This window comes from Gambusia affinis, linkage group LG05, assembly GCF_019740435.1.
Source record: "Gambusia affinis linkage group LG05, SWU_Gaff_1.0, whole genome shotgun sequence".
In the NCBI taxonomy this organism is placed as follows: Eukaryota; Metazoa; Chordata; class Actinopteri; order Cyprinodontiformes; family Poeciliidae; genus Gambusia; species Gambusia affinis.
This window is the reverse complement of record NC_057872.1, coordinates 30,648,361-30,664,688: the sequence shown is the minus strand read 5'-3', so window position 1 is coordinate 30,664,688 and position 16,328 is coordinate 30,648,361. Positions and strand designations below refer to the sequence as shown.

Genomic DNA, 16,328 nt, shown 5'->3' with positions numbered 1-16,328 from the left:
TTTAATACTCCAAACACCAAATACAGTTTAATATTGTATAAATATATTTTCTATCTTTCTAAAAAGCTCATTTCCTCTCATGTTGAGTTTTAAATCCTGTAACATAAACTCCGTATTAAACAAACTTTCCATTAAGTTTCTGTATTAAACTGTTTATTTAATTGCTCTGATGTAATCTAACATAAATGTAATATTTGAAATGGCTGTAAGCAGAAAATTATAATTAACAGGAATGAAGATTTTAAAAACAGTGAGTTGAATTAATCCACATAATGTGTCTGATGTGTCTATAAAATTACAATTTACTGAATATGACTGTAAGGTAAATTTAAACAGAAATGTTTAATTTTAATTAAAATAAATGATGTGAAAAGTTCATCCACATTTAGAGGAATTTCTGTTTTCTGTAACAAACAGCTGCAGAGACCTTGATTTCCAAATGAAATGAAATATTCATCCAAAAAGATTAGTCCCTGAAAAACATTTTGTCTTTATCATTTTATGAAGAAAAACAAAAAAAGAGGAGCAGTCTTTGTTTTCTTTGTCTCTGGTTCTGGAGAGACGACATCAGGAATGGGACTGAAACCCCACCAACCTTTTAGATCACACTTTTTCCTTCCACTCAACTTTTCATTAACACACATTGATGTGCTTTGGTTCTGCTGCTGAACATTTCTCTGAATTATTACTGATCAAAATGAGCAGAAGCAAAAGCTTGAAACATGTAATGCATCTGTCTGCAACCAGACTCACTTTCTGATTCTGCTGCTGTTTCACTGTGGAATCCCTGCATTGACTTTTAGTTTGTCTACATTTAACCACGATCTCACAGAATAAACATAAAACCTGCCTTTGTTTTCAATAAGAAAGGAAAACGTCCTGGTAATGTTAGAGTGCTGCTGAGTCTCCCAGTATATTAACCTTCTGAGGAAAAATCAGCTTCAATTATTTCATGATTTACAGGAAAATGGCAAAACAAACAGAAATTTGACCTTTACATGTTTATGGATGACAGATTTTAACTGGAGTTTATTTTTACGCTTTTAAACCGACTAAACCTGCAGAACTGAATCCAGTTCGCTCGTACAAAATCTAATCATTTTCCAGGATGAATTATAATTAAAGATGCAGAACAGTCGTCTGCAGCGGAGAGGATTAGGTGAGGAGAAATCTGACAGCATTTAAAGTTTTAGACATATTAAAAGGTTGGATTAAGGTCAGTGTTCATTAGTAAATGTGTTTATATGCTAATGTGTGTTTGCTGCGGTGTAAATAAGCGCCGTGGCCTCAGGGAGACGTGAGGGAAGGTCAGCGGAGGAAAGATTAGGAATCCGACTCTGAGCTGCAGGATGAGCTGCAGCACAAATCCTCTGAGCACGACGGCTGGAAAAGTTTGATTCAACTTTAACACACCTGGTCACCTGCTGCTGCCGCCGCCGCTGCAGCCGCTGCTGCAGCATGCCGCTGCCGCTGCCGCTGCTACTGCTGCTCATGTTGGTTCAGTTAGGATGAGAGCTTGTCTGACCATCAGATGGAGCCAAAACTGATTTAGAGGCAGAGAGGAGGACAGAAAATCAAAAACCTCTGTTCAACACAGCCGATGGTTTCTGAGGAGAAACGTCTCCAAAGGGAACATGATGAGATAAAATCAGAAATTCTTGCCTATATATGTTTATTTTCATGTACATATGTACAATAAACGTTTGTGAAATAGAGGGACAGACATGTGAACCTCTGTGAACTCTGAACTCTGATTTATTTCACTGGATGAGGAATTTCTCCCTCTGCAGAGATTTTAGGAAACAGTCACTGACTGTGAGGATCAGCTCTGTGGTTTTAGGACGAGACTTTCTGTAAGGAAATGCTCTTTTATCATTTTTAAATTTGCAAACTGGGTATTGGCACACACACCTCCAAATTGCTCCCAAACCTGTCAGAAGATCGTTGAGCTTCCCGTTAAGGCGATGCGTCTGAAGAACGGCCATTTTAACTTCAGATTATGTGGATTATAAACTGACAGCCTGTAAATTCATAAAGCCATCAGATCAAACATCATCAGGCGTGTTCTCCATCATCAATCAATCAATCAATCAAACTTTATTTGTATAGCATCATCTGGCTTTTATTCATAAACTGAGGGATTTGAGGAAGATGACAGTAAATCAAATTTTCATTTCATGTATCTCCAGGTGTTGTCATTAACTAACTGCTCTCATTGTTGGTGTATTTTGGAAAATTATGATTTTATTCATATTTAAATTCATGAACCTTTAGTTGTGCACAGTTTGCCTGTGATCAGCTGTTCTGCAGTGAAAGCAACACATTTCTGTTAATTCACAGTTAATTAGGAAAAATAATGTTTTCTGCTTCTCTGGTGTGTCTGCAGAGAACACAATACATTTTCCTTTCTTTCTGGAAAAAAAAGCTTTTCACCTGAAACTGTCCTGTTGCACAGACGACAACACGTCGCCTTCTGTCAACACTAATTAGCCTCGTGCCTGGAAATCACACTTCAGAGGAGAAACCCTGGAGTCTTTCCATTTTCAGCCCCTTTTCTCAGAGTGACAAAAGACGACCAGACGGAAGCAGAAAATGGTTAACAGAAATCAGAACATTTCATCCGACTAGTTTCCTTTCATATCCTCTCTAATTTCACCTCCCAGCAGAAAGCAGTGTTGGTGTGTGTGTTGGTGTGTGTGTGTGTGGGTGTGTGTGTGTGTGGGACTGACTGTGTTTGCTGTGAATCTGTTGCAGTTACATCCAGAACTCTCAGCCCTACCTGAACAACATGACAGCGGTGGGCTGCATGATGGCGCTGGCTGCAGTGTTCCCGCTGGGGATTGATCGGCACCACGTCAACAGACCGCAGTTCCCCGTCGTCTGCCAGGTAACAGGAGGAGGGGGGCTGTTACCGGGGAGACGGGGGGGTGGAGAAGAGAGGGCTTTACAGCCATCTGTTCCCACATACATCCATCTTTCTCCTCTCTCTGCCTCAACAAGTGGATTTCTAATCACCTGATAAGATGTTACCAAGGTAACGACGTGCCTGACTGCATTCCTCTGATATTGTTTCCTCTGTTTGCTCAGAAGTTGCAATAAATGCCCAAGTTGTGGCAGCAGGTGGTGAAACTGTTGAGTCTGAACCAGAGAGACGGTTCCAGATTTTCACGTTGGTATAGTCAAAGTCTAAAGAAGGAACCGAATCAACCATCTCCCAACTTCTAAGACTGTTTTTGATTAGTTAGGTTCAAAGTCAGAAATAGTTTGTTTGGTCCGATCCGGAGCCGGTCCATTATCCGGAGCCGGTAAACTAGATTCTGGTTCAGCCAGAAGGTTGAAGACAGCAGCCATCGATAGACTTCACAGTGGCGGACATCTGGAACAATCTCTGAACCGGTCCTGAACCGGTTCTGAACCGGTCCACACCAGCCGGATGAAGAACTGTCATTGTTTGTTTTTCTTTGGTCCCTGAGGAGAAAGGTGATGCCCTGAAACCCGACCCGACCCGACCAACTCCCCTGGAAAGACAGGGGTTACCATGGCAACCAGTCAGTCCTTTTCCTTCTCTGATCCTTTCATTCGACAGCAGGCTTCTCTTTCTGATATAAATCCTTCATCAGGTCGGTTCCTGCACACTTCTTAGTTCTGCCCTTCTGCTTTCGGAACCGTCTTGGTTCTGCTGAGCGGAGATCCGATTCCTCTTTCTGCAGATTTGATGCTGCACATCCGTGATGTCGGTCTGTCCTTCCACCAGACCCTGAGCATTTTCTACGTGGTGGCCGTGGAGGACACGCTGCTGCTAACCCAAGGAGCTAACTTTTCTGTTTAGTGTGTTTGCTAAATAAAAACGTTTAGCCCACTTAGCTTCCCATAAATGAATTTCTTTTGCATTGATTCTGATTGTTTGGCTGTTTTGTAGACTTTTATCTTCATGCTTTATGACTAGTGTTTTATGGTTAGCGCGGCTCGTTTCCTGTTAGCGGTTCCGTCCCAACAGTGGAGCCAGAAACCAGATTAAGATGATTTGAACTCTGTGACCTGATGCATCGTCCAGCTGGAACCCAGCAGGATTTATCCACTCAATGTTTTTTCTGAAATTTGCAGCTAGAATTGAGGCCAATCAAAGCAGGCAACATTTTTTCTCTAACCTCTTATTGTCCAGCTTTGTTGAGCCAGTGTGAGCCGTTGCCCCAGTTTTCGGTGGGTCCTGTATCTTTGTCGGCCGTCTGCTTCAAGGTTCCACTCCGTCTGAATCTGCAGCTCTGGGTTGTGATGAGTGGTTGTTAGAGACGCTGTTGCCTTTTTATCATCTGATCATTCTGCTCTGAAATCAAGGAGCAGCTGCTGCTCACTGGAAGCTCTCTGTTTTTAAAACCCCCGTTTCTGAAACAGTCGCCTAAAGGAAGCCATAATGAAGTTTGGTACCTTTTTAGGACACGTGTGTGATTATTTTTAAATGTCAGAGGCAGAAAATGGGAAGATAACAGCATGACTGAAACTTCACCTCTAAGCTGCATGATTCTGGTTCAACACATTATTAGTTCACTTCAGGTCAGGATCAGATCAACAGTCAGGAGTTTAACTCATTTCTGTTGTGTTTTCTGGTCTTTCTGAAAGAAAATACATCTGACTTTGGTTTCCTGCTTCGTCTCTGTCTCACTGGAACAGCAGAAATCCTAGAGTGGTTCATTTAGCAAGATTTTATCACACAGATAAACATCTGTGTGATATCTGTTAAAGCCTAAGAAGAAACAAAAACCTTCAGCAGGAAATCCGGTGACCCAGATAGCTGAGAGACCAGACGTCCACTGGAACGTCTCACTTTATAGCAGCAGCATTGAAATATTGGAGAAACACTGTCTTTGATTTGACTATATTGCAAGGAAATGGTAAAGCAGAACAAGTTATGATCCTCCTAACATTTCCTTTAAACCTGTTCTTCATTTACGTTGCTACACATTTTCATTGGTTTAATCCGTAACGGCTTATTTTTTAAAGACTAAGCTGCTAAACTGGAGAATATTTCTGGTTTATCTTATTGTGATGTTTGCTCTCCTAATGTCACCGATGCAGAACTGCAGCATAAACTAAACAAATAGTTTTTATCCTTCTGTTAATGGTCACTGGAAAAACTTTAACCTGAAACTGAAATTTAACTGAAAATTATTCTCTGCTTTTGAATTGTTCAGTATTTAAAAATAAATGAATCAGGCAGAGCTGGATAATGTTACCTCTATGAAAGGTTAGCGTTAGCATGGCTCAGTTAGCATGATTCAGTTAGCATGATTCAGTTAGCATGACTCAGTTAGCATGACTCAGTTAGCATGGCTCAGTTAGCATGGCTCAGTTAGCATGGCTCAGTTAGCATGACTCAGTTAGCATGACTCAGTTAGCATGGGTCAGTTAGCATGGCTCAGTTAGCATGGCTCAGTTAGCATGGCTCAGTTAGCATGGCTCAGTTAGCATGACTCAGTTAGCATGGCTCAGTTAGCATGACTCAGTTAGCATGACTCAGTTAGCATGGCTCAGTTAGCATGGCTCAGTTAGCATGTCTCAGTTAGCATGGCTCAGTTAGCATGTCTCAGTTAGCATGACTCAGTTAGCATGGCTCAGTTAGCATGACTCAGTTAGCATGGCTCAGTTAGCACTGCAGACTTTAGATATCAGGTCTTGTTTTGTTTCTCTCCTGTTTTATAAAACAGTTTCTGTTCAGTCAGTAAAACGGTTGAATCATCTGTTTTACTGTTTGAGGGACTTTATGCTGTTTTATTATTGAGGTCATGTAGAGTTGAGACCAACGTTCCTAAATATGCTCATTGATATTTGGTCTTGTCTTGTTTTAATTATGTCAGTGGTTTGAAATATCACCGTTCTCCGTAGTGACTGACAGGCCACATGTATATTTTATTACCTTTGAGCCTTTAATTTAAGCCCAGTGTTTATTCTGATATGAATATATAAATGTTAAATGTGTTTTGGCACCATTTTCCTCTGTTATCCTAAATCCGCCTGCTCTAAGCCAGTTGTTGCCATTTCATTGGAAGAATTTAGCATTTTTCAGTAACAACTATTAGTTTTCATGAAAACTGCAGCGTTCAGTCTGCAGCAGACAGAAACCTGCCGACCTGTGAGGAGCTTTCTTTGCGATTCTGAGCATGTTCACATGAAACGTAGCAAAAGTTTTGAGTTTGTTTCCTTTTTGAAAGTATTTTGGTTCTGGGCTCAGAAGCCGTGACTTCCTGTCTGCCAGAAAAGCTCGGCGCCGGGAACCCAGCTCTAATGAGGAGTGGGAGTGTGTCTGTGTCACCCATGTTGAGCCTTTGTGTTGCGGAGGCGAGAAGGGAGATTTCCATTTCTGTGCTTTCTCGGCTCTTTGTCCCCGTCCAGTTATTCTCTCATGTTTTGCTCCGACTCTCACCTTCGGCCCTGGATCTCTTCTTCTCATCTCCTCAAACGTCTTGCCTCCTGCTGCTGCTGCTCTGTCTGTCTACGTCGGGCTTGATGACCTGGACTGTTTATAAAAATGATCATGTAAACAGGTGCACATAAAATCCCCTGATTAGACGTAACCAAGGCAACTAAGTCTCAACAGTCACTTCCTTTGTTAAACCTGATCTGAAAGAGACATTGCAACAAAATCCCAAAGGCATCCATGTTTGAAACATGTCTGCATGTTTCGCAGCTCCAGTGAACAAACATGGCGGACGAGCAGAATCTCCTCTTGATGGAGTTTTCTAAAGACTCTCTTCTTCATAATTCAGAGTGTAAAGTCGACTACGAGGCACTGAAGAGTCAGGAATGTCCTGAGAAAAACCATCCAGCAGCTCTGAGAGCCACAGACTCTGAGCTGCAGAGATCAGTGCTTCTCTGTCTGTAAATAAATCTCACATGCAAAACTTCAGCTATATTTATAATCACTGCAAAAACACAACATACTACCAAGTATTTGTTTCCAGTCACAGACAAACTAACTACATCTATATTTATATCTTGATAAAAAGCAGCTTTTCAGCAAGATATTATTTTAAGTCATTAATTCCTTCATATTCATACTGGCAGATTTTTTTGCTGTCAGAAATAATCTGCCTGTGGAGTATTTTCATAAATAATTGAGGAATATTTATTAAACGAAGCTCCTGCGTGTTGCAGGAAACGTTTCTTGTACGTTATTTTGCTTTATTTCAGATTTACTAAGATATTTGCACCAGAAACCAGACAGAAATATTTTGTAAGATTTTGTGTTTTTTCAGTGCACCAGCTGATCTCAGATCTTGAAGTTTTGTTTCTGAATGTTTGACTTGTCAGTTTTCAGCTGAACTAACTCAGACTAGTTCTGTTTGACTAGTTAACAGAGGTAAACTAAGGGTTAGCTGGAGGTTTCTCAGCCTTTGGTGTGCAGCAGTCAGAGTGAAGTAAAATGAGCCAAGAAAAGCTCAGCATATGTCAGAACTCCTTCCAACACGCTGGAAGAGGTCCAGACGACGCCCTCAGGAAGTGGAGAATGAAGAGCTGCTTTCAAACCAAAAAGAAGCATCCAAGAAATCAGAAACATGATTTTCAGCTTAACTTTGGTTTTCTTCAAACATTCAGATATCTTCCTAACGCTGGTCAGTATCTTCCTGCAATGAAAACTTAATGGTTAATAAATTATTCAGGGTTTTCTTCCATTATGTTCCCATTTCCTAAATCTCAGCTGCATCTTTAAATGAGAAATATTTAAAATAAAAACAAGGTTTTTATGTTTCTGCTGCAGTTCCGCCTGTGGCTGCTCGGCCTCGGCTTCAGCCTCGCTTATGGCAGCATGTTCACCAAGATCTGGTGGGTCCACACGCTGTTCACCAAGAAGGACGAGAAGAAGGAGAAGAGGAAGGTAAGGATGATCCAGTGATCACTGCAGCCACGCCGGTCGTTGGTCTGTTGCTGCTAATCTTGTAAATTTAGCATCTCATTAACCAGTTAGAAAAAAAAAAGAACTCTAAAGTTAAAATTTTACAATGAAATGTTGGAGTTGTCATTTTAAATGCAAACTGGAACAAAATAAACCGGTAGAGAACAGGAAGTGAATGAACATTACGAAACGTGTAAATTATAACGTTAAAATTAAATTAGTGCTGATTGTTGCAATGTTCAACATTTTGTTGAAGTTAGCGTTTACCACTTTACTGGCAGCATTAGCTGCCAGTAAATGTTGTAGCGTGTTAGCCTAGCGGAACAATGCTCAGTGTTAAAGCTTAATGTGAATAATGTTTTAGTTAGCAGTTGGCGCCGCGGCCCAGAGCAGCTAACCGCCTGATAACTGGTGGTTTTCTGTAACTCTTCCTCACCTGCTTGCCAAGTAGACAGTGATTGATGATGATGATGATGATGATGATGATGATGATGATGATGATGATGATGATGATGATGATGCACCGCTGTCACCTTGAACTGACCGTGTTAGACGTAGTTTGACTGAAACGAAACGAGCCGTCGCCTCGGCTCTGGTCACCTTCAGCCTCTCGGTCGTGGTGTCTGGCTTTGGCTGGGCGATAGCCTCAAGCTACATGTAAATAGCCTCTGCCAGCTGAGCAGAAGTTTAATTGTGCTGCTCTGCTGGAAGCATGGAGGGATGATCCTGCCTGCAGGCGGCAGAGGCAGCGGAGGAGAGCATGTCCGAGCTGCAGAGCCTGTCGCCACAACAAAGCTTTTGCAGGCGTCTTTATTCAACAATGTGACATAAAACTACAGACATGCAGCTCCAGACGCTGCTCATGCATGTAGAAAGCTGATGTTGAAGTGTGCGTCCAACACAGTGTCTCCTGGAGCTGCAGAGGGACTCGGCAGTGTGTTGTGCAGATTTCCAGGACCTAAGCAGAAGAATAAGAGATTAAGCCATTTGTGGAGTATTTATGAATATGGATGGGCATTAAATTTCCATGCAGAAATCCAACCTTCAGGGGTTTATTATTGGAGCTAAAGCGCATCGAATCAGGTTGACTTTCAGCTCCCTTCATGTCCGCAGAAGGGCAATTTGCCTGAGAGCTCAGAGCGCTTATTTAAAGAAAGTTTCACAAACTGAGAGGAGAATGGCTGCTTTCCTCCTGCTGCTCAGGAGAAATGCTGCAAACGACTTTCCTTCTTTATTTCATTGCTCCGTTTTAGTCATCGCATGCTTCAGCGGCTGCTGCTGTGTCAGAGGAGCTGTGAGTAAGCCGTTGAATTAAAAGAAGGACGCTTGTTTCCAGTCCTGCTTGTTCTGCTTCCATCACGGCTCGGCTCCAGATCCACACAGTCCAGGCTGGAGCCGCCTCTGTGTGTTTAGACGATGATTTCAGGTGGCAGCACAAATATAGCCACCGCAGCGCCGTGCGTGTCGCCTGCAGACACTCGGACACTTGCTGCTCCCTTGAATCCTCTCGGACGCTCACGTCCGCCTGGCGAAGACACACATCCAGAGAGACAATTTGTGCCCAGTCATCCAGAAATCACAAGGACGCCTGTCGTGTTGTTTGTCCGGGCAGTTTGTCTTTGTTTGCTCGTGATGCCCTTGGATAGTGATGACTCTTGTGTTTGTGTTTGTGCATGTCTTTGGCTCCCACTCACACAGCAACCCTTGGAGCCGTGGAAACTCTACGCAACAGTTGGAGTGCTGCTGGCCATCGACTTCCTGTCGCTCATGATCTGGCAGATTGTGGATCCTCTGCACATCACGGTCGAGGTAGAGTACGAGAGACGGAGGAGATCACGGTTTTGCGTTCAGCCGCTGACTGACAGAGCGGTGGTTTCATTTCCTCACTCAAAGGCCTCAAAACAAGAAACTTGATCAATGCAGGTTGTCAAACTGAGAAAACAGAAGCCAAACTCATTTGGACTAATGTGTTTGTCAGTTTAATAAATCCAACATGTTTGGTTGAACCAGAAAAACGGTTTAAATCAGGAAGTAAACAGCTAAAGTCTCTGGAAATAGAAACTTTTGTAATGTTTAAAAAATGCCAAATTTTTTAACATGAATTATTAATAACATTAGTTCTCAATATTTATGACAATCCGAGTTGTAGCAATAAAAGGCTGTTTTTGTTTAAACCAGAACAAAAGGAAAACTTTTCCCATCCTGAGCAGAAACTCATTTCTGTTTTTCACAACCTGTTTCAGAAACCAGCAGCAAAATTCATTCTGATCAATTTTATCTTTGCTTTTATTAAAATGTGTTTCTATCCAGAATTTTACAGTACATTTTGTTTCTTGAAACAAATCTTAACCTCGTGGGAAACAACAAGGATTTCAACAGAAAAAACGAATTACAACCAAAAATCAGACAGTAAAATTTGTGATGTGACTGAGATCAAAGGCAGAAAGAGGTTTTTAATCTCAATGCGAGATTAAAAATGAACAAATAAAAAAGATGAAGAACCCAGATTTAGTTCAAAAAGTTCAGGGAAGATTTGCAGAAACAAACAAAAGCAAAAATAATTAATACAAATTCTCCCAAAATCCTGGTCAAAATATTCTAAAGACTTTAATAATTTAAGTATTTTTTCACTCAGGAAAATCATTTCTGCAGTGGATCATTTATCTGGTTATTTCAGATTAAAGTGTTTGTATGTAATTCTTGTCCATGGTCGTCTTCAGGCTTTCTGTCAGGTTTAGTTTTGGACTTTGACTAGGCCTCGATGTTTTTTTTGCAGCAGGGTGAGGATACAGGACACGTCTGTCGCCTGCAGCACAGAATCATCTGGTTCTGCCTCCTGAATCATTTCCAAGTTGATTTTTGGTTAATTTGGGAAAAACAAACAGAAGGATAAAAAGATGGCCGCCACAGTTAGCGGCTCTGCTACCTGAAGCCAGAAGGTTCTGGGTTTGAATCCTGTGGTTCTGCATGTTCCACCTTAAGATGTTTTCTCCATAAGTGGAATAACATGACAGGATTATTATTGATTTATCGGTTTTAAGTTAGTTTTAAGTTAGTTTTGTCCTGTTTTGATGTACTGAGATATTTGCAGTAGAAACTAAAATAAGTTTTTGTGTTTTTGCAGTGTGATTTTAGACAGTATTATTTTAGAGTGTGAACACATGGAACCAGGTTTTTGCTTTTCAAATACATATTTCTGTGTATAATTGGTTTAAGTTTAATTTGCATGGTGTGTATGACTCTGAGTGAATTCCTCCAGCCTGATTTTCAGGGGAGTGTGGATAAATCTGCTCTAAGCTTTACTGCACTCAGACTCTACAGGAAGTTATAATCTCATATTTCCTGTGTATTGGATGTCTGGTATCGTCTCTGTGAGCCGTGGGAGGAACCTTTGGACCCGACGGGATCGACCTGCAGCTCTCAGCTACATGCTTACGTTGCTCTATTCTGCTGCTGCCTCATCGTTTCTTATTAGCTCTGTTTTCCTCCCTCCTCTTCCTCCTCCCTCCTCTTCCTCCTCCCTCCTCTTCCTCCTCCCTCCTCTTCCTCCTCCCTCCTCTTCCTCCTCCCTGTTCTTCCTCCTCCCTCCTCTTCCTCCTCCCTCCTCTTCCTCTTCCCTGTCCACCGTTTGAGCAGAAGTTCACCAGAGAGGCGCCTAAGGAAGACCTGGACGTCCTGATCCAGCCTCTGCTGGAGCACTGCAGCTCTGAGAAGATGAACACGTGGCTCGGTATCTGTCCTCTCCTCTCCACCGTTTCTCTCAGCTCGCCCTACGTATCTTTGTCACACACACACACACACACACGTCACGACCTTTCACTGTGAATTAAACGGGTCTCTCATCACTCAGTTAGGTTCGATTCCAGCTTTCACTCCGGCTTTTCACCCTCGTTTCTTCTGCATCTCTGTCTCTGTTGCGTTGCATGGCTGCTCTGCTCTTATGGAAGAGAAATAGTTCTGAAATTCAAACAATGTGGGTCACAAACTGGGCCAATGCCCCATCGCTCCCCCCTCAGTAGGAGAAGATGGAGGAGTAATTTCAGGCTGTATCAGGAAACGGCGGGCAGTTGGAGTTGATCTTAAACGCTTCGCCGTTTTTCTCCCATCTTTATTATTTTCGCCTCTGGTCACATTTCAAATTGGTTTCTTTTTTTATTGCACCTCAGACTTTCCTAAAACAGATTTAATAGTGCTGTTTTATTACATCTTGTAAAAGCAGCCTTGATTGGTGAATTAATTTGATAAATTTTCTTCAGGTTAAAATCTGCAGAAGCTTCAGGCTCCAGGATCCTGAACTGAAAAACAAAAAATGCTCTGCAAAAATCCTGCTTAAGTTATTCTAGTCATTTCATTTGTAAATAAATGTTAATTTATGCTAAAGTAAAGAAATGAGTCTGTTGAGTTTCCAGCTGTTAGAGCCTCGTCTTCCTGAGGGAGATGAGATCCGTTCCTGTGGATTTGTTACCTTATAAACAATCAGACGTTTCGTCTCACATGGAACCAACATGTCTGATTATCACAACACGTTAATGCATTAGCTGTTTTCCTTATGAAGACTTTTAATTTTCTTAAAAGGTTTTTATTCTCAGGTTTCGTTTCCAGGTTAGCATTAGCATCCTGCTATTTATTTAAATAATGCTGATTAACAATAAATCTATCAATGCAAACAAAAGTATAGGAATTATATTTTTTTACAGAAAATCAGTTCAATCCAGTCACTCTGACACATTCTAACATAAACCTTCCAGTTTGATCCGTTATAAAACATTTTGTTACTAATAGTTCAGCTCATTAATGGCCTGTTATTAATCAAACTGAAGTGAAGATGAAACGATTTTAAAACACGATCAATGTAATTATTAGAACCATGATGGTTGACATTACAAATTTATCCTGCACATAAAAGTAAAAACTGTTGATCACTAATTTCCTGAAAGACTGAATTGAAAATGATTCAAAAATAAAATATGAGATAAAATGTTTTTATCACATAATTGTCTTGTTTTGCATTTTGAAAATCCATTTAATACAATCCATTTAAATTCCTTTATCTTGGTAAACAAAATAAAAATAAAACTATTTCTTTTGTAGCTTCTTGGTATGCTAGCATTAGGACAGAATTTACACTTGAAATTAATTGAAGATGTTCAAATATATTTGTGTTAAACAAAATAAAATTAATTAATTTAAAGGTTTTATAGATAAAAGTTCTTTATTTTTTCACATGGTCTGTTTTAACGACTTTATTTGATATAAAATCATCTTTCCAAATCCAACAAAGCTGATCTGAAACCAACTGGATTAAATCTGGTGGCAGAAATTCAGGAAGCATTAAGTTTCATCCTGCTGCCTCTTTCTGTGGATCTTTTTTCTTAATAGATTAAAACTCTATGAACGGATTTAACCAGTTATATACAGTGATTCTGATAGACTTAGTGAGATATTTTAGTAGGTAAACATTTCAATAAACATTTAAATGTTTTCATTCAGTTGTATCTGTTCACTGAATGATGTGGAACAAACTGATGTGTTTAAAACAACAGACTTGTTTCCTTCAGTCTTTTATTTTCCTGCTCTTCCTGTTTTTATCTTCTGTTAGGTGTAGTTTATGGCTACAAGGGTCTGCTGCTGCTCCTGGGGATTTTTCTGGCCTATGAGACGAAGTCTGTCTCCACGGAGAAGATCAATGACCATCGAGCCGTGGGCATGGCCATCTACAACGTAGCCGTGAGTCCAAACAGAAACTCCTGTCTGCTGCCATTTCTGCTGTTTCTGCTTCCCTGCTTTGCTGCAGTCTGCAGCACATTGAGCCACTTTAAAGCAGCAATAAGGAGCCATTTTTATTGCTTCACAGCACAAAATGGTCATAGTATATCTGTCAGTGGGTTCATCAGCGCTCGGCAGTCCATTCTCATGGAAGACCTTTAATTTGACCTCTAAAGTTAGCTGAAGGCAGCGTAAACCTTCCTGATTGTTGCTGCAGGAACATGTTGAAGCTCCTGATTGGGTTAAAACAAACAGGAAGTTGGAACAGATTTCAGCAGCTTGTGGTGAAGTTTTCCTTCACAGGAACAGATTCCTGCTAAACTCGCAGCGCAAACTATCGCTTTGTGCCGCAACGACACGGGCATCTCTGAAGACATTTGTTAACAAAAATCAATAAAATCCACCTTCTATTGTGCTGCGGTCCGTTGCTGCTCATGCACACAGTGCAGCACTTCGGCTTTATTCTAAATAATAAGCAGAATGTTCACAGCGGGACGCGGCTGGACGCATGGCGCCTTCTATAGATCTGCTCCGGCCGTTCGCAGGAAAATGCAGCAATTTGGCTTCTGAAGGAGAACATTAATGCAGCTAGCTGTGTGTCGTAAACATCTTTCAGGGGCGGCTGATACCAAGTGAATCACCTTAAATGGAGACACCTAGGATGCACTTTCAGCTGAAATAGGTGCCATTATGCTCTCCATAGCCACTTTAGAGAAACACTCGCTGTCATTTCCTGACATGGAGCGACTTTGGAATGAATGTAAAATGTCTGAAAACAATAAGTGGTTTCTGTCACTTCTAACTGCAGAGGAGTTCAGAGCCACTTTCGTTTTGCTGCGTGTTATTCAGATATTTTTCCTCTTCTGGACTGAATAATTAATAAAAGAAGCTCTTTAATGAGATCGGCCTAAACTGTGCTGATTTGTTGATTAGAAAATAAATGTATGTTTAACTTCAAATAATTTATAAGGACAATAAAAACAGCCAGTGTGCTCGTTTCGTCACTCGGTCCCATAATGAGAGACAAGTTAGGAGTGTGTGTTTAGTGTTATGATGCTCACATTTCAGCTTTATGAAGACGTCAATAGTTAATGGGATCTGCAGCGGAGCGTCTTCCTCTCCGCTCCGCCGGCTCTGATGAGTCCACAGCTCCGGCCGTCGCCTCGGTCGAGACTTTTTAATGCTGTTTTCACTCGGGATTCCTCTCCGGAATGATGAACAGATGGCTAACGTTTTTATGGAAGTGGTTCTGTCCTTTGTTTCTAACCGGTGCCGCGTCTCCGGCTGCAGGTGCTGTGCCTGATCACGGCGCCGGTGACGATGATCCTGTCTTCGCAGCAGGACGCCTCCTTCGCCTTCGCTTCGCTCGCCATCGTCTTCTCTGCTTACATCACTCTGGTGGTGCTCTTCGTACCGAAGGTGACTGAACCGTCACAGTAGAGTCAAAATGAAGGTCAGACCTGTCAGAACAAAGTTCAGACTCAGCTGATAAACATTCAGATTTCAGTATTTTGAGTGAAGTGCATCTTTCCCTTCATGTCTTCCTGTTTTTAGAAATAGTATTGCAATGTCAAGGTGAAGAGGGAAAAGTAACATTGTTTTGTGCCTCAAAAATAAAACTTTGAAGGTGATACAACATATAGAAGAAGAAGACTTTCTGCAGCAAAATCCAATCTAACTTAAGTTTACAGTGTTGGAAAACCTGCAGGAAAAACTGCTGCAGAAATGGAAAGATGTTTCATCAGCAGATCCACCATCAGAGGCAGAGAACCGACAAACGTTAAGAGCAGCGCTACTTAATTAATACTTTTACTCAAATAAACGTTTCTGTGCAAAACATTCAGCAAAAGTAAAAAAGTATTTGGTAAAAAATCAACTCAAGAGTTTAATTTATTTACTGTTTACATTTAGCTGCAACCTTCTCACACACATCGCTTCATCATTAAATAAAACTAAAACAGAACATATAATTGGTTCCTCATTAATTGAAGTTACTCTGACTGAGTATTCAGAAATGTTACCTCAGTGAGAGAAGCAGTACTTTATAGTAAGAAGGAGCAAAAATAAACCAAACAGTATTTTTTTCCAAAAGGTTACTCATGCAAATGTACCTGAGTAAATGTAACTAGTTACTTCCTGGCTGCGTCCATCAGTCATTGTTTCCTCGGCGGTGCAGATGCGGCGCCTCATCACCCGCGGCGAGTGGCAGTCGGAGCAGCAGGACACGCTGAAGACCGGATCGTCCACCAACAACAACGACGAGGAGAAGTCCAGGCAGCTGGAGCGGGAGAACCGGGAGCTGCAGAAGATCATCCAGGAGGTGACGGAGCTTTACCCAGAACCACACCAGAACCACACCAGAACCACACCAGAACCTAACCAGAACCCAAACAGAACCCAACCAGAACCACAGCAGAACCACACCAGAACCTAACCAGAACCCAAACAGAACCCAACCAGAACCACAGCAGAACCACACCAGAACCCAACCAGAACCCAATCAGAACCCAACCAGAACCACACCAGAACCACACCAGAACCACACCAGAACCACACCAGAACCCAACCAGAACCCAAACAGAACCCAACCAGAACCCAAACAGAACCACACCAGAACCACACCAGAACCCAACCAGAACCCAATCAGAACCCAACCAGAACCCAGTGGTGCTGA

The 16,328-nt window shown here is 41.5% G+C and overlaps 1 protein-coding gene across 1 annotated transcript in view; it reads left to right on the top strand.

The window, feature by feature from the left end:
* gabbr1a (gamma-aminobutyric acid (GABA) B receptor, 1a) overlaps nt 1–16,328 on the top strand; it is an 81,539-nt gene that overhangs the window by 61,806 nt on the left and 3,405 nt on the right. Inside the window, exons 17-23 of the mRNA XM_044118390.1 lie at nt 2,755–2,887; nt 7,754–7,870; nt 9,587–9,697; nt 11,525–11,618; nt 13,488–13,615; nt 14,945–15,073; nt 15,831–15,974. Coding sequence (XP_043974325.1) covers nt 2,755–2,887; nt 7,754–7,870; nt 9,587–9,697; nt 11,525–11,618; nt 13,488–13,615; nt 14,945–15,073; nt 15,831–15,974 — 856 coding nt within the window. The remainder of the gene's footprint in view (nt 1–2,754; nt 2,888–7,753; nt 7,871–9,586; nt 9,698–11,524; nt 11,619–13,487; nt 13,616–14,944; nt 15,074–15,830; nt 15,975–16,328) is intronic.